This window comes from Phalacrocorax aristotelis, chromosome 6 (genome assembly GCF_949628215.1).
Source record: "Phalacrocorax aristotelis chromosome 6, bGulAri2.1, whole genome shotgun sequence".
In the NCBI taxonomy this organism is placed as follows: domain Eukaryota; kingdom Metazoa; phylum Chordata; class Aves; order Suliformes; family Phalacrocoracidae; genus Phalacrocorax; species Phalacrocorax aristotelis.
Genome location: NC_134281.1, coordinates 46,722,582 through 46,740,711, shown reverse-complemented (window position 1 = coordinate 46,740,711; position 18,130 = coordinate 46,722,582). Strand labels below are relative to the sequence as shown.

Genomic DNA, 18,130 nt, shown 5'->3' with positions numbered 1-18,130 from the left:
TTTGGTGCTGTGCATCCTGCTTCAAGACAATATTCTGTGCTGGGTCTGTGAAGAAACAAAGGCGGCTCTTGCTCTAGTCAGTCCAGAATCTACGAATGTAACATCCGAGAGCCCCACTTACACCAGAAATTAAACTGAGAGGAAAAGAGTCTAAGTCATTGTCCTCTGTGGCACAATAAAACCCAACGACCACCAACCAGGGTGATATACACTAATGAAATATTTTCATTGTTATTGCTACTCATAAAACCTTCAAAATCTTTAAGAAAATAGCTACAACCTATTCCTTCAAAAAATGAGGAGCAATACTCAGCAATCAAAGAACAAAAACGGTAAAAAAGCCATCTGTATTGCAGAATTTTAAAAAAAAATAATAAATTGAAACATACAACAGTAGTCCAGGAGGTTAAAATTGCAAATACTTCACATTTAACATATGATCTGAGGATCTGTCAACAAAAAAAAACAATGCACACATTCTTAAGGACAAAAATTGCACACAAATTTAAGTTATGTTACACTGTTAAAATAGGTTAACCCTTGGATTGAGGGAGCACGAGTTTCAATTAAGATTGAAAAAAAAAAGATTCATGATACCATAAACATCTGCAAAACAATAGAGACAGTCAACAAAGATGGCTCTGTGCAAAACATTTACTGAAAATCACCAACAGGATCCTTCTTGTTGTTGCATTTTGGATGCCAGATGGCTGGAGGGAGTTCCAGCAGGCAATTTCTTAATGAGAGCGCCTCTGCCCAATATCATTGACAGCCATCAGATGTAGCATCTACCCTGCTGAGGCATCCAAGAAAACCAGACATTTTACCAATGACTTCACCAGTTTGGTCTCAGCTTTTTAGTTATGGAACATCATTTGCTGTTGTTCCGTTCAGCCCATCTAATCAAGACTAACTTTCCTCAGACATTTTGATGATGAAGAATAAAATAACACAGGAGATAAGTTTCCTAGGATAACCTTAGCTCCCCAGTTGTCCCTGCTTTTAAGAGCACACCGATCACTCATCGCCTCCATTGCTGCAGACATCTAGCTTAATAGAGCTATTTCCCACTCAAGAGCCAAGTACACCATTTTTCCAGACTTGCTCTACAGTTAGAAACAATCCTGCTAGCCCACCACATTGCCATCCTCATCTCACACTGGTTTCAAGCCCTTTCCCAATCAAAGATGTACGTATGCTTGCTTGCCAAAATAAAGCAAGTTCTTCTTTCGGTGACCAAGGTACTAGACACTGAAAAATAGCTAAGCCCTCTCCCAGAAGGGAAATTAGGAAACCAAAGTGAAAGATGCACAGGATCCCCATAGGTACTTTCATGCAACGCTTAGGAAATAAGTCAATAATGGTGAGAAATATAACGCATTTGCCAGCTTCTCCAAGAGTCTGCCGTGAGTGTGGGGTACATCTTGAATATTTTAGTACCATTACTCTCCCAGTAAACTGAAGTTGGGCTAACTCATTCGTCAGGCATACTCTGGGCAACAGATTATGCTTGTAAGCCACGTGATGGATTGATTTTTGCCCCCAAACCCAGCAAGTATTACACTACTACTTGTACTTATGTTCTAAGATATTTTCCAATGGATCTGAAAAAAGAAATTCAACTAGTGTTTTGGGATCCTTTTCAACCGCTGAACAGGAAGAAGGTTATAATATAATTCTCATAAAGAAGACACCCTGAAAACACCCCTCTCATCCCTACTGGTCAAAGCAAAGCTTTCAGGAAGGAGGGTATGAATTTTAGTGAGGGCGTGGGACCATGTTTTGCCTGACAAATCTTCTGGAGCTTCTTCCCACTCTTGGCCCCACTGCATTAGGATTACATTCTCTGTGTCAAAGTAAAGCTTCATAATGTGGATAAAAAGATTTATTAGAGAAATTAAACATAATTCATCTAAGCAGGAAAAAGCCAGGCATCTTGTAGCTTCATTCTGGCACATTGGACTGAGCACAGTAATTTTAGTCCATCTTCTGTGTGCCTGATCATTTGCCATTTACTCCTATTGAACAGGCCCTTAATTAGATTCTCCTAACCAGTATGAGATATCTGACTCTCCCCTTTACAACAGCAGTGGCTCTTTAAATTATAATCTCCACTATTTGTCCCATTCATTTGGCTGCAAATATCTATGGCTAACCTTTCAAGCAGGAGATTTAGAAAACTGAGGAAATCCATAGGTTCTGTGCAAGGTAAGCCATGAGAAGAAATCAATATCCCATATCCCACTTACAAGAAAGTGAGGTAACACTTTGATACCTTTGTTCCCTATAAAGCTGTTTCATCAGTAAGTCCCTGCTGCACAAATCTGGGCTCATTCTGACTGTCTTCTCATGCTGCCATTGCTACTCTTACTTAGAAGCTCCTGGGTTCTGGACCCAGCTCCCTTTAGCAGGGGTCATACCCTCCTCCCTCCCCTGACTCCAGGTCCTGCTGACCTTTAAGCCCTTTTCTCAATCTGCTGAATGGTTTATAGGGGCCCTGCCTTGCTGGCCCTGTTCCTGTCTTGCTGAATCTCTGTGAACCTCTCCTATATTCTGATCCAGGGCTAGTACCCCATTTCACTTCCAAACATCTGATTTTAGCAAAGACCTCAGCATTTTAAGGCCAGCCAGTCTTGTTAAATCTCTCTGTAAACATAAACCCCAAGCAGATCTTTTTAAAAGCCTTTGTAATGCATGCTTTCCATCTGCCTGTCAGACCACACGAAAAGATCCACTCTCTGTTTCTGATTTCCTTTCCATTTCCCTCTTTCCCCCACCCAGAGCCTGCCCTGCTGTCACAAACCTACTCAAATTTGCACAGATCCTGCCCATCTATTATATTTGTGCAGTTAAATGGTCAACTACTTTCTGAAGATATGCATAGCAGACTGGTAATTATTGATGTGAAATAAGACTTTGGGTAACCTGCTTTTGATGGATTTCTACAACTTTTTCTGAAATTCGTCTATGCTTTTACCCAGACATTTTTCATCCATTCACGTATCGGGGGAAAAGAAATTAACTATGCAGAAACAACCAGAAATAACACTTATGAGCTTTATAGCATGTTAGTAAGATCCAAAACAAGAAAGGAGGGAACATCAGACAGAAAAAAGCATCTCAAAATCCACACTATCTACAAGTGTGCCCACACTGAGAACATGCCAAGGGATATATCCTTATGCCTCACAGATCTGCATTAGAGAGCTCATTTAGGCAGAGCTTCTGTGTGAAGTCAGGAATCAGAATGCATCCCACATATCACCATCTCTTACAGAAAATTAATCCACAGATATGACAAGATTTTGCATTTCCAGATCATGAAGACAGGTTTGTCAGGAAGCAATGTTTTTCCCCCCTGTAGTTTAGAGTTCGCAAGGAGTTAAGATAAAATCCTAGATAAGACTTTGGCTCCCACATACAGGTAAATCCAATACTGCACAAAACAACATTCCAAACAGAATTATCCCCCAGGCAGGTGTCTCATCATGGCCTTGTCCACATCTGCCAAATTCACACCTGGGGTGAAGACGAACACGCGTTTACGCTAGCACTTGGCTAGAGCAGGCCTCAGACTTTGCTATGGTTAGAAATGGTTAGCAAATGGCCTGTTGCAGTTAGAACTATTAGTAACATCTTCTTGGCTTTAAGCATTTTTATCTCCCTTGATGTACTTTCTTCCACATGAACAATCAATGAGTCACTGTAAAAACACCAATCACCATTTTACACCGATGGCCACTTGCTCAGCCTTTGGCCTGTATTACTGAGCGTGCACATAATTGAATCTCCTGACCTCTACACAGCACCCGGTATTACTACGTCTGAAATTAAGAGCTTTTCATAGTTTCCTCGAAATGTAAATCCTGCCACAAAGTTCTTCCTTACTCAGCCTGTGCAGAGTATAATGAACTCTTAAAGGCTCCCTCAGGAAAAGCACATTATAATAGACTTTAATACAGTCCAAGGAACTGCCTTACACTTTTCATTAATATGGCTGTCCTTCAAACTCAACGCCCAGCGAGTGACACAACGTTTTCATTGCACTCTTGTAATACAGGCACCCATATCTTATTTTAGTGATTCTTATGTATTTCCATAGCCCTTGCTACTGCATCCAAGTTCTCTGTTAGCTCCTGCAAGCCTAAGACCCCTGATGAGGGGCTCCTGCTCTTCTGTGCTGGAATTCACCCCGTATCTCCTCTCCCCACTTCTTTCACCTTTAGCGTTTCCCAACACCGGACTTCCTTGCAAACCTACCTTCTCCAGCTGCACCGCCTTGCAGCCCTGCTGGCGAGGGTGAACCAGCTCATTCCCCCACCCTTTAACCCCTTCCCACCCCGGCCACGTCCCTCGCATTAACACCACCTTCTCCGCATCAACACCACACCCTCCTTTCCCGCCGCTCTCAATAATTTCCACAAAATCCAGCAACCAGCCGCACGATCTAACGGTGAACCCAAGGCCGCGGCTGGCTGCCAGCCCCCGGGGCTCCGCTGGGCCGGCCCCGGCCGCTCCCGGGAACGGCGGTGGCAGGTGGCCGCGGGCATCCTCCGCCGCCCCGGCAGCGCACTTGGCATCTCGGGCCAGGACCGCCTCTTCCACTGCTTATTAGATTCCCTAATAACATAGAAGTGAGGGGTACGGGTTGAAAGGGGATAGTTTTTAGATTAAAACGACTGTTAAAATTAATTTTCTCTTTTTTGGTTTTTGGTCGTTTGGTTTGGGTTTGGTTTGGGGGCTGTGTGGTTTTTGTTTGATTTTGGGGGTTTTGTTTTGGTTTCTTTTTTCCTGGAATGAAAAGTCCGTTTTGGAGACAAAAGCATTGTGCAATTTTAGGGTTTTTCCGTGAGTTTTATTTCTGTTTTTCGACCTTACGCCCAAGAGCGGGTTTTCTTCTTCTCTTTTTTTTTCCCCCCTAATAAAATGGTAGGGAAAAATAAAGCGGAAACAGGAAAGGAACAGTAACAGGGCAAAAAATAATTTTCGCAACAGTGTTAGTATTTCTGTTGAAAGCCGGGTGAAACGGGGCGATGGGCATCGGAATGAATCCTCCCGCGCCTCAACTGATGCTGGAAACAGCAGAAAACGGTAAACCAGCCCGTTCCGCTTCCCTTGTAACTTTAGTTTACGCTGCCCCGGGCTCCGCCGGCCGAGCGGCAGCAGGGCGGCTCTTCCCCGGGCCCGGGCGGGCGGAAACCCCCGGGGGCGGCGGGAGCCGGGAGCCGCCGTGCAGGGAGCGGCGCTGCCGGGGCTCCGGGGCAGCGGCAGCCGCGCTTTGCCGGCTCGTCCCACAGAGCTGCTCCTCCTCGTTTTGATTTTTTTTTTTTTTCCCCACCTGCTTAATCACATTTAAATATATTAAATACTTTCCTATTGTTATTCCGGCACAGAAGCGATCGCTGCAGTTGCCATGGGGATGTTATGACAACACGGGGGGATGCCCGCACCGTTCGAGGTGTCCCCTCGCCTGGAGGACGTGGGAAGTTTGTGCGCTTGACACAAGTGCCCTGGGAACGCCGGCGGAAGCGGGGGATACCTGGGCTGGCCCCCGCCGCCGAAGACAACGGAGAGGAGATGCCAGGGGGCGAGGGGAGGGCGGTGCGACGGGCGCAAGCCGCTTTCGCCCGAGCCGGGCGGCCGCGGGCCCGCTGCACCGGCGGCAGCTGTGTTTGCTCAGCTCCGGCAGGACGGCGGCACCGGCACAAAGACGGCCCGCCCCGGTGAGGGGCACCCGGGGCTGCCCCGCCACCCTCCGGCCCGGCCCCGCCCTGCTCTCTGGGGCCGTTTCCAGGCCGGGAAACGGGGCACCAAGCCCCGGGGCAGCCGCGGCTGCGGGGCCCGGAGCCCTCCCGGGTCCGCGGGAGAGGCGGGGCGGGGGTCGGGTCCCGCTCCTCGGCCTCCAGCGACACCAGCCCCCGCTGTCCCCGCCGGAGGGGCTCGGGGGAGAGGCCGCCCGGGGGACGGCGTGAAAGCGGCGCCGGCGGCGGGGCTGTGCGGGGCTCCGGCAGCCAGCGGGGCGCACGCCGGTGCTGCAGCGGAGCAAAAGGCAGGGCCGGAGCCGGAGGGGAAACGACCTTGCTGCGAGCCTCCTTTATCCCCAGGGCCTCCGCAGCAAGTCGGGCTTGCGGGGGGCGCAGCCGGGCCGGAGGGGGTGGGGGAGAGGCGGCTCTGGAGAAGGGTGGGAGGGTAGCGGAGCCTCCCCCGTCGACTGAAAAATAAGACAACCAGTCCGTAAAAGCGAACCCCCTCCCTCCCCTCCCCGGCCCGGCTGGGCCCGGCGGGCTGCGGCCCCTGCCCTGGAAGCCGGCCCAGAGCCGCTGCCCCGGCGGCGGCCTGCCTGGCCGGGCAGCCTCTCAGCGAGAAGGGCGCGGAGGAGTTCATTTTAGGTGAAGGAATGTCATTTCGCTACTAAATGGTTAGTCTAATTTGATCTTTATTATGCTGTGGATTAGGGCTGATTCATATTAAACAGTAGTGCAGTTAATATAACTCCGGAACGTGTCCCGCTGTATGTACAGCCGCCGCTGTTACAGCCCCGCCGCTTCCCGCGACCCGTGGATTAAGATTTAATTAACAGGGAAGTTTGCTAGCGCTCGCCCGCAGCCTCTCTGCTTTACAAATAATTTATACTCGGTTCTGCAGATTTTTATTCAGGTGACAGCATTTTATTTTACTCTAAAAGGGACCTGAATATTTTATGTTCTGCCAGAGGCTTCTGTATATACGAACCTCTCGAGGCAGCTTCAAACCCAAGGGATTTATTTTTTTTTTAAATCTACGGGAATTGCCTCAATAGGGACAACGTATCAGATTTTCTTACCCCCTCCTCCTACTCCCCCCAATTTAACAGCCTAAACTATCCATATGAAAGTTAATCGTCGTGATCCCCATTGTCGGTTGCATAAATCCAAGCTCTAGCCAACCTCCAAGACAGGGCAACAATTCTGATAAATTGTCCTGCTCGGCTAACTACACAAGAATGGCTTTTATAATTAAAAGGGGAGCTGAGTTAAATCAACAACTCCTAAGCCCTTCTCAACAGGGCTAGAATGGGAGAAATGTGGCGACCTGATTTCTTTAAGTAGCAGCTCTTTGTAGCCCATTCATAATCCCAGATATGGAAACCCATCCTGCACAAAGTCAGCTGCCAACCAAAAAAGAAAAAAGAAAAATAAAAGGGGGGGGGGGGTGTTTTATTCAGATGCTCAATGTCCATCTTTTTTTCCAGTCTAACATAACCCTGGCGCTTTATAACCAAACAGACAACTCCTTTTCCAATTAAAGTGGAATTAGGAAACTCAATCAAATTAGCTCACTATTAAAGCCCTTCTTTATTAAAGTGTTTTATTGTAGTAATATTAAGTTTCACCCACTCTTGGAACACGAGACTTTAAAAAGTTTCCCTTGCGATATTGATTTGGCTGCTCCCAGGATGGATCAGGGTCGAAAGTATTTACCTAGGTGTAATCTGTAATGTTTGCCTACTTTGCTTTGTTTTGTTTTTTAAGAAAATCTTAAAATTGTATCCAGCTCGATCAATTGTGCGAGGGAAGGAAGAACTGCATTTTCCTCGCTACCGTCCTTTGATTTTATCCCGGGCCTTGCTTGAATGGCTGCGGCGGGACACCGCTCTCCTTCCAGCCTCACCAGTAAAGACACTGGTTGGTAGGAGCCGTGCTGGCAGCTCCAAGCCAATGTTTACACAGTGATATTTGAAGTGAGAAAGTAAACAGTCCAGCTGTGCCACGGAGCGGTTTGGTGGGATTAGGTTTCCATACCAACCAACTTTAGGAGCTTTTACAGTCTTAATTCAACCATGCACTGAACTTGTTCTTTGTGAGTAATAGTTTTCCTGGGCCAGACCCTGTCAGGGCTGGTAAGAAAGTCGCACCCCGGCCCGGCGAAGGATCGCCTCTCTGGGTGCTGCCCCTCCGCCTGACCGCAACAAATAAATACACTGGGGCGGGAGCACCTTGCTTACTTTTTCGTCTTGAAGAATAGTCGGACACCACTGGGGAAAAAAAAAAAAAACCAAAACAAAACACCCACAAAACACCAAACAACAACAAAACCCCAACCCACGCATGTAGCCTTTAATCTTGAAACGAGGGGGAAGATTTAGAAGGACACACAGCTCCGAAAGTGAACCAGCAAAATCTTCCCTGCACGAACACCCAGCGCTGAGCCTGCGGTGTTTTAACTCATTCACGCCTGCTGCAAACATTTTTACATTATGAAAACCCGCCCTTATTATGTATCCTCCTGCTTGTCTTGATATAGAAACAAATAAAATGCACATTTCAGATACGAGGGGAAAGTACCTCTCCATTGCTGCAGAGCCTGCGTGCAGCAAGGCGGGCATCTGCTGAAACCGTGCTTTTCTTCTCTGCAACAATGCCAGATTTCCTAAATATGACAAAAATCGAGGAGATAGCCAAGGAAAAAAATCCTGCTTAAATTTACACCTCTGATTTTTTGTTTGTTTTCTTTTCCTGGCATAATAATGAGACCAGAACCAGAAATAAGTGTATTTGACAATTTTAGTTGATAAGGAAATTGCTCTGGTTTGTACGCTTCTTTTTTATTTACAAGTTTTCCAAAGAATATCTGTTTTGACCATGATAAAACTGTAGTAAACATGTTTGGACTAATTGCATAAACTCCTTTCAATATTGACCATACTTGCCAAATGAATTTCCCAAAACATACTTCCGCCATCTCATAAAATACCACTTGCCATTTATAAGACCAGGGTTTTTTTAATAGAAAATAACATTTATTTCTATGAAATGGAAACACAGAATTACCTGTTAGAAACAGCAAGAAGTTTGCTACATTGGAACAAGAAAGCAATTTTCTTGCAGATCACAAATGAAGGAGGCTTATTAAACTGCCATACACCATTGGCGCCGGGGTCCTACGGACAGTTACAAATATATCTACTTTCCAATGTTATATACAGATCATAACATTTCTGGGGGCAGGAACAAAAAGGCTTTCGATTTGACAATAGGTTTAATCTATATGTCTGGTAAGTATTACAATGAGCTGTCTAACCTTTAGCTTAACGTTAATACCAAGTTCACCTACGAGTTACATTAATAACTTAGATTTCCATTTTATAACATTTTACACTTGCTAGTATACATATATATATGTATGTGTGTGGGAAAGTGTGTGTGTGTGTGTGTGTGTGTGTGTGTGTGTATGCACACCCCACGACACACCAAGGATATCCATGCTTATGGCCATAAGCAACAAAGGGTGACTCATGTCTGGACAATGAAAGTGCACCTTTATCACCGTTTTAATACACCTATGCCTGTCCGCGCCGGGCTCTGCAAGCGATTGCCGCCTGTACGGGGGAGAGGGGAGGGAAAGCCACCTGCGTCCGTCCACCCGTGCCTACCTAGCTACCTCTACACAGGTGAGCTTCGGAAGCCGCCCCCGCTATTGCTTCTCGGGCGTGTTGTTGACCATGGGCCCGTAGAGCCCGCCGGAGTAGACCTGCTCCTTGTGCACGGCGGAGCGGTCCCGCATGAGGTCGCTGAAGGCGTAGTCCACGGGCGGCCGGAACCCGAGGGTGGGCATCAGCCCGGCCGTGGAGTAGGGGGTCATGAAGGCCAGCCCCCGGCTGTGCGCCGAGTAGGCGAGGCGCAGGGGGTTCAGTCCCAGGTGGGTGCCCAGCGGGTAGGCGCCGGCCTCGGCCCCGAAGTGCGTGGCGTTGGGCTGCAGGGGGGAGAAGGCGGAGCGGCTACCCAGCGTGCCGATGGCCGGGGCCATGGCGCCGGCTATCAAGGGCCGGTGGTGGGCGGCGGCGGCGGCGGCGGGGCTGGGCGGAAGGCCTTGCAGGGCGCCGTCCCGAGACCAGCCCTCCTCGGGGCCCTTCTCCGGGCCGCGGTTGTTGAGGATCTGCTCGATGGCCTGTACCACGTCCCCGCCGCAGCCTTGCAGCACCAGCTCCAGCACGCTGCGCTTGTGCGCCGGGAAGACGCGCGTCAGGATGTCGATGGGAGTCCGCTGCCGGCCGCCGGCCGAGGGCGATGGGTCCTGCTCGTCCTTGTCCGCCTCCGAGCCCGAGTCCGAGCCCAGCGGGCTGATGGAGCCCGGGCTCTCCTCCCCCTCCTTCGGGCCCTTGGAGACGGGCGAGCTCAGGAAGGACTCGCCGTCCCCGTTCTCCGAGCCCGAGCCGTGGCGGGCTTCTGGGGAGGAGGTGCCGGCCGCGGACTCGCCGTCCGGGGAGAGGGGCTTCCCGCCCGCCTGCTGCGGGGTGACGGCGCGGCTCGGCAGCAGCGTCTTGGGGAACAGCTCGAACTTCTGCATCTTGGACTCTGCGGGGGGGGGGGGGGGGGGAGGGTGGAGGGGGTGGGGGGGGGGGGGCGGCGGGGAGGGGAGAAGGAGAGACACCGTCAGTGCGGCTGCCGCCGGCCGGCCCCGCGGAGCGCCACGGCCGCGGAGGGTGGCTCTGCCGGGCGGTGCCGCCTGCAGGTCCGCGTCCCGTCCGCGCCCCCGCCCCGCCCGGCTCCGTGCCCCCCACACGCACCACACGCCGCCGGTCCCGGGCTGCCCCCCGGGCGCACAGCGCGTCCTTACCTGAGGCGCCGGCGCCTCCCTCGCCGCCGCCCCCGGCGCAAACGGAGCCGAAGACCTCGTACGCGGGCCGGGGCGGGATGATGCCGTTGGCGGCCGCCAGGGCCAGCCCCTCGGCGGTGCCGTAGAGCAGCTGGAGCTCGCGGGCCTCGTTCTCCTCCTGCGCCTGCTGGCGGCGCAGCGCCACCTGGGCCGCCATGACGCGCTGCCGCTCCGCGATGAGGGTGCACTTGGCGCACATGCAGTCCTTCCAGCGGCAGTACCGCTTGTGGCCCTTCAGCGCCGACACCACGCCGTGGTTGCGGCAACGGGCGCACTTGGGCGTCCGCGGGTACTTCTCGGCCGCCCGCAGCAGCAGCGGCGGCGCCCGCAGCAAGCTCCCGGCTACGCTCACCGGCAGCGTGGCCGCTGCCGCCGCCGCCGCCGCCGCCACCGAGCTGGGGGGCACTGGAGGGGGCGCGGCGGGCACGCTGGGCAGCTCCGACCGCAGCTCCATCCTGGCAAGCCGGCCCCGAAAGAGCGACCCCACCCTCCCCGGCCTTCCTGAAAGCAACGCGGGGCGGGGGAGCCCCCGCGGCGCACCCGCGCCTGGACGCGGAGAAGCTCCCGACGGCTTCAGGCGCGGTCACGGGTGGGGGACACGCGGGGCCTCGGATGCGGGCATGCAAACCCCAGCGCCAACCCCCTCGCCTCGCTCGCCGCCGCTGTGCGCCCGCACCGGCACACGGCTCCGGAGTGGGGGTCAAGTGAGGAGGGGGCCGTCCGTCGGGAGTCTTTCTGCGCCCTCCTCCCCTCCCCTCCGCTCCCGAAAAGCCAATCTGAGACAAGAAACCCCAAGAAAACTTAGAGCTCTCTCGCTTCCTTGCTCTCCGTGCGCATCTGGCAGGGCAGCACCAAGTCCATCGCGCCGGGCTCAAAGCCGAGCTCTCCCGTCCGCGCTTTGGGATCGCCGCTCCCCACGGTGCCCCGGTGCAAACCCGAGCTGCTCCCTAAGATCAGCTCCCCCTTCCCCCTTAAACTACAATCACAGATTACAAGCGTCCCTTCAAAGATCAATCCGGCACCTTCAACGACGGGATCCCTCGCCACAAGCCGCGTAGACTAAAATCCAGGAGAGAATAATTAAAGGGGGGAAAAAAAACAAATCACCCCCGTTTTCCGAGCAGCAGCTCCGCAGCCGTGCGGAGGGGCCGGCAGCCCGCGGCCAGGGGAGCCCGCCCCGCCGCCCCCCGGCCTGGCTGGGCTGGGCTCACCCGCCGCGGCGAGCCCCGAGCAGGCAGCAGGCGGCCGGCGCCGGAGCAGGCAGAGCCGACGGCAGGACCGACAGCAGGGCCGGAGGAGCGGGCAGGGCCCCGCGCCCCCCGGGACACGCCGCCCCGCGCCGCCCGGCGCGTGCGGCCCGCGCGGCCGGAGCTGCAGGCAGAGCGCGCTGCCCGCCGCGCCGCCCGCCGCCACTCGCGCTATTGTTGCGCCCCGCGTTGCCATTAGGCAACATTTGACAACAATGTGGCGCCTGCTATTGGCCAGGGGCGGGAAGCGCCGCTCTGATTGGCCGCCCGCCGGCCCGCCGCGTCCACCCGGCGGCTGCCCGAGCGCGCCGCGCCCGCGGAGGGCCGGGAGGGCCCGGGGGGACCCGCGCTGTCCGCGCGTGTCCGTGTCCGCGTGTTCCTGCCGCCTGCGCGTGTGCTCTGGCCGCCTGCGCGTGCAAAACGCTGCCCCGTTTCTTGCTACCCGAGAGTTTGGCTTTTCTTTTTTTTTTTTTATAACTCCAGTGGAAGCGGTATCTGCCTTCCCAAGTGCTTGGGTTCGGTTTGGGTTGGGGTTTTCGGTTTTGGTGTGGTTTTTTTTGTTTGGTTTTTTTTTTTTTTTTCCTGGGTGTCACTTGTCAAATGGGTGGGGGAAAATACACTGTGGAAGGTGACAATTCAATTTATGGTCTCCCCCCTCCCCTTAGAGATTTTGTTCTGTAACAGTACGTAACGATGCCTCTCTCCTTCCCTTTTCCTTCCTCCCGTCCTTCGCTCCCCTCTCCTCCTTCTCTCTCCCCTCTCCCTCTCACTCCACAACTGCAGGTGAATTTCACGCGTGCCGCCGCAATAGCAGAAGCCCGAGGTGAGTATGATTTTCCGTATTTTCCTTGCGCTGTAGCCTGGCAGAGCCCTGCCCGCCCGCCGCCCCCCAGACAGCGAGCTTCGGTCCTTCTGCCAGCTGTTTGCGTGACTGCGTGTTCAACAGGCGCCTTCCCCGCGGGGACAATACACCCGAGGGGCAGATTTTTGAGGAGGAGGCTGGCGGGCTGGTACCTTAACCCCGAAGCTTTTGTTTTAGCGTTAACCACCCGGGTTTGACGTCACCCTCGCTGGTAACGGGGAGGCGGTAGCACTTCGGTGGGAAATAACGCCGACTCCTTTCCCCGAGGCTCTGCCCTGCTTCCCACGAGGGATCTCCATCCTCAGCGGCACTTTTTAAAGTTCTTTGTTGCACGTGTCCCTAACTCCTTCCCCGCAGCGGGAACCGCCTGCCGATGGCCGGTGGCAAAGGCCCCCCTCTCCGCCGCCGCAGCATCCCCACCCGCGCCGTCACACGCGGCGAGACCGTTCCCCGGGTGGGTTGCGGGGGCTGCCCCCGGGCGAGCTGCCGGCCCCCGCGGCACTCGGGCACCCGAGCCGGGAGCAGAGGCAGCCCCGGCTTTGCCCTGAAGGCGCCGAGCCCGCCCGCCGCTCCCTGAGCGGCCCGGGAAGCGCGGGGGGCCGTGGGAGAGCGCGGGGGGCCGCGGGGCAGCCCCGCCGCAAGACAAGCAGCGCTCGCTGAGGCTCCGCTGCCCCTTCCCTCGTGTCACACACCTTCTGGAGTTGCAAGCAGCACAGCTGTAAGGTAGCAGAGCCCTCAAACTTTTACATATTTTTATTACACTTACATGGTTCTTCCTCTTTCTTTTTCTTTTTTTTTTTTTTTAATTTCTTTACGGGATGAACGCTTTCCCACCCGACTTTCTGTGTGCGCAGCTGCCACCCACTCCTCCGGATTTAGGTGTTATAACACCTTTATTTAATACAGCCGCGAAGTCAAAATATACGATTTAATTTTATTCGCAACCACTAATTTTACTCTCGGGGGAGAATTACTCAGATCGTCTGATTTAATTGGAATTTCGTAGAACTCGATCAGACCGAATGAGAAACATTTGCAGTATTGCTTTATGTTGACTTACCGTGGAGAAAATATTCTCCCTTCTCCCTGGCAATTTTTTTTGGGGTTGCGGTGGGCTTTTTTTCTACAAATACTTTCTCCCCCCACCCCCCTGAGGCAGCCTGCCATCACCAACCACAGAGGACACGGGTTACGCTGATTTCCCCGGTTTCCTGTTCCTTTTCTTTCAGTTCTGATTTAAATTAAAGGGCTGGGTTATCCTTTCCTCTTATAGCGGTTTTAAACGATCTACTTTGGAACCAGCCGTGGAGGAAAAAAACTGTCCAAACACAAAAAACAACCACACACACGAACCAACAAACCCAAACAAACAAACAAAAAAAAAAAAACAAAAACCAACCAACAGTGGGCGATGAACCAGCCAGCGAAATGAAATGCGGTGGTTTCTCTTCAGAGCCTCATGCCTGCAGTAACACTGCAAACGGCGGTGCGGGAGTTCGGACGCCTGGTGCGCAGCACCTCTCCCCCGGAGCGCTACACGGCGCTCCCGCGGGCTCATGCCGCGCGTCCCCCCGTGACTGTTCAGAAGGAGTTAGGACACAATGCCCTGTGCGCATAAACACCCAGCGCCTTTTTCTGATGTTTATCCCAAGCCAGCACTACGGCCACCCCCTCATCCAAAACACTTAGCCATATATCGCTTTTTAAATATGACGCTCAGTATCAATCCAACATGGAAATAGCCGGGGTTTATTCAACAAACTTTTCTCGCAAGAACACGTAACGCAGCGCCAGGATTCAGTAAGTACCGAGGACGTTTGTCAAAAGCTCCCCCGATGTATCACGAGCCTTTCACGGTTTCCCACCCTCTGCTTCTCTCTTCCCCTCCCCGCGGGGCAGGCAGCGGCCCCGGCCCCGGCGGGGAGCGCCCGGAGGCGGCGGGGGCTGAAGGCGAAGCCGCCGCCCGCTCCGGGGAAAGCGCCGCTCCTCCCCGGGCTCAGTCCCGGCCCCGGGGCCCAGGCCTCCTCTGCGGGCTCGGCACGCTCCTCCCGCCTGAGCGGACCCTGCTCCTTCCTCCTTCCAGCTCTGGGCGCCGAAGGGGGCACTTTTAAGCGGGATCCCACTATTTTGTTGGTGTTTCCTTACAAAGCGCCTTGAGAAAAGGACCGCCCCGGAGCCCGGAGTTTTACTTTTCACCGATTTCATATTTTAATAATAGCCTTTTCTCCCCTCTCCTCATTTTCCTCTGGAAGCGTTCGCTGTGAACCTAGGCAAAGAGCGCGCACATTTCACAGGTTTTATTCAAACGAAACACAACCTGGCTGTGAGTTAGCCCGGACGAGCAGAGCCGCGGCCAGGGCTTGCCATGGGGTAAGGGCTTTCTCCAGCTTTGTCCCGGCCTGCCGGCGCCCTGCGTGTGTGTGAGTATGCACGGGAGGCAGCGGGGGCGGCTGGTTTTGCCCGCCCCCCTCCTTCCCTCCTACTCTCCTACAGCAATTCATTTCTGTTTGACGAGGCACAATAAAATCTTCATGTACATCCCTGCTCTTGTGTCTTTCTTGGGGGGGGTGGGGTGGGGGGGTGGGGGGAGGTGTGTTTGTTTTAGGAACCCGCAGAGTAGCCGTGCTCCCGCTGCACGGGCGGGTGTGCTGAGGAACCGGGGCGGGACGCAGCGCGCTTACGAGGAAAGAGAAATTAATTCCTCCAAACCCAGCGAAAGGCAACTTTAAAGCCCCGAGACTCGTCTCGCTCCCAGCTTGGCTCTGGGAGCTCCTTCCACCACCGTCCAAGTCAAGGGTGGGACCCAGCTCCTGCGTCCCCCTGTGCCCCGAAGAAGCAGCCCAGGGCCGGCACAGGGCACCCGGGCCAGCTGCAGGGCCCGGGGCGAGCGGGTCCCCGGGGCAAGAGGGTCCCCCGGGGCGAGCGGGAACCCCCGGGGCGAGCGGGATCCTCCGGGACGAGCTGGAGCGCTGCGCGGGCCGGGTGCGGGCGGCTGCCGCCCCGCCGACCGCGGTGGGGGGGGTCAGGGCCGGAGGTTACGGGGCACGGCCTCTCCCGAGGTTCGGGCAACGCGCTCCCTTCAGACGCGTAAAAATCGACGTTACTTCGTTAGAGAAATGAAAAGAAAGGCTGCGTTTCGTTGCGTGGTGCCCCGGTCGCTGCTTGATTATCCCGGTGATGTGTTTGGCTGTGGCAGCCTCCAGAAACGCGCCAAGTCGGGGCCCACGACACAGTGCTCACACCTGGGTCAGCGCGATAAAACACGAGACGGTCTCGGGTGGGGGGTTTGGGGTCTTGTTTTTTCTTTTTATTTTTTTTAAGAAGACCCAATCTTGCCGGTGTTTTTTTTTTTCCTCCCCTCAGCCCCCCCTTGATTCACCTAAAGACTTCCTATGTATCGCTGCTCCCGTGCAGAAGTTTGAGAGGGCTGCACGGAGCGGTGCTGCTGCATCTTCCCCCAATTACAGTAGTAAAATCTTAATTAAAAAGAGCCCGTCCATTGGCTGCCATGTAGGGGAAGGCAGGCACGCTCGCCCGGAGGCAGCGCAGCGCCCGGAAGCATCCCAGAGAAATATAGTTCTTGATTAGTGTATTTTCATCTCGTTCTTAGCGGAAGACAGTTTGTAAGTACCTGCTAATGTTAGTGCTCTTTAAGGTTTCAATTGTTCTAGGGGGTTTGCCATTGACTTTTTCATTATTTACCTACTGAATCAAAGTAAGCAAATGCCATCTGTTTCCCTGCTGCTATCATCTTCACTTTTAATTATCCGCCCAGCAGCCTAATAGAGATGATATTAAACTAAATCTTTTTGACATTAAAAGTAATTATCCCCAAACCAATATTACAAGAATGAAAATTACCCTCCCTTCCCCCCCCGCCGCCCTCCCCCCCAAGAAAAAGGCACATTCTTCCTAGTCCAGGCAACCTCTTCAGATCCCGGCGCGGGGAGAGGTAGACGGATCTCCCGTTAGCCCGGACTTCTCAAGTATTTGAAACATTATTAACTCGATTTCCCTGCTCCCAGTGGGGGAGGAAAAAGAGACAAGGGAGAGAGATTTATGGAAGGAAATACAGGAAATTCGGGGCTCCGCATATTCCCGTGTGGGCTCCCCTGCGCGCCCCGCGGGACCGCCCGGCTCGGCGGCGGGGGCGCCTGGGGCTGCCTGACCCCACCGGGCACCCGCCGGGCTCGGCCCGGATCCCAGCGCCCGCTTTTCGGGAACACCCTCTCGTAAACGTACACACGTGCGGTCTCCGGAGGTGCTTTGCACCATCCGACGGCCCTGGTCGGGTGGAAGGCCCTGGCGTTGAGGGGACGGTCATTATAGAGACATTAGGAGCGGGCTCGTAATTAGGGGGAGGGCGGCGGGTCCCCTGACAGATGGTCGCTGGCTGAATTACCTCCGCAGAGTCATTTCACTTAGGCTCAAACTTCTCCGCCATTTCTCCTCCGACTCGCTTTAATACGAGCCGGAGCCGCGTCCCCCATTTCCTTTAATATGTGCTAAACTGAGCTAATTTTAATTGCATGTTTCAACTTTGCTAATTAAATAGAGTGGTCTAATTAAAAGTGACTAGGGAACAGTTTTAATTCAACCCTCTACTTTTTTAACAATCCATTATGCAACAAATCCAGGGTAAGCCCTCCCTTTAAAAAAGCTACAGATGATTGAGTTTTTACACCTTTTTACACGCTCACAATGGGGAGACTTGACCCAACATATGTAGCGGCGGGGCCGCCCCCCCCGGCTCCCCGGCGGGGCATTGGAAGCGGGCTGTCTCGCTGCTGCTGCCCTGCCTGAGCGCGGCCGGGGCCGGCGGCCTCCCGGGGCCGCCCCGCTGGAAGTGCGGAGACTATTAGCCCAGCAGAGGTTAGAGTAGCACATCCCCAAGACAGCAGCCCAGGATTTGGGAAAATCGGGCTCTTTACACGCTTCATCTCTTCACCAAGTGCTCATTAGGTTGTTAACCTCTGGTTCACATGAAAGGAGCATGTGATGAATCCCCTCCCGAACAAATGGGCGCATCCCCCTTCAGGCACTGAACAAAGCCCTTAAAATAACTGCACAAGAAAGCCTGTAGTTGTTACTCTAAAATTTCTTTTCTCTGAGCGCTTGTGCCCATCCACACACACGCACGCACACAGAAAGAGGAAAAAAAAAAAAAAAACCACGCACACACGTAAATCCCCCCCCCCCCCCCCCATGCGCTGGAGCTAAAAACTTAAAAATCCGGGGTCCGTCCCCCGGGCCTTCGTCGCTGGCTGGCTGGTGTCCCCCGGGTTTGGCTGAGACTCGGGCTGGGGCTTCCCAAGGGAGGGGAACGAAGTCTTAATCGCTTTAGCGGAGCGGGCGGGGAACAGGCTCTCCCTGCGGAGGGGGAAAG

The 18,130-nt window shown here is 53.9% G+C and overlaps 1 protein-coding gene across 1 annotated transcript; it reads right to left on the bottom strand.

The window, feature by feature from the left end:
• Positions 1–6,428: 6,428 nt before the first annotated feature.
• DMRTA2 (DMRT like family A2) lies at positions 6,429–11,524 on the bottom strand. The gene is made up of 2 exons (XM_075097658.1): positions 10,597–11,524; positions 6,429–10,334 (listed from the first exon to the last, which is right to left on the bottom strand). Exons 1-2 carry the CDS (start codon positions 11,087–11,089, stop codon positions 9,454–9,456), a joined length of 1,374 nt encoding a protein of 457 aa, XP_074953759.1. The 5' UTR covers positions 11,090–11,524; the 3' UTR covers positions 6,429–9,453.
• Between the last annotated feature and the right edge of the window lie 6,606 nt (positions 11,525–18,130).

Coding starts and splice junctions, on each gene's coding strand:
- DMRTA2 (XM_075097658.1), bottom strand. CDS start 11,089: ATGGAGCTGCGGTCGGAGCTGCCCAGCGTGCCCGCCGCGCCCCCTCCA. Junction 10,335..10,596: donor GGGAGGCGCCGGCGCCTCAG/GTAAGGACGCGC, acceptor CCCCCCCCGCAG/AGTCCAAGATGCAGAAGTTC.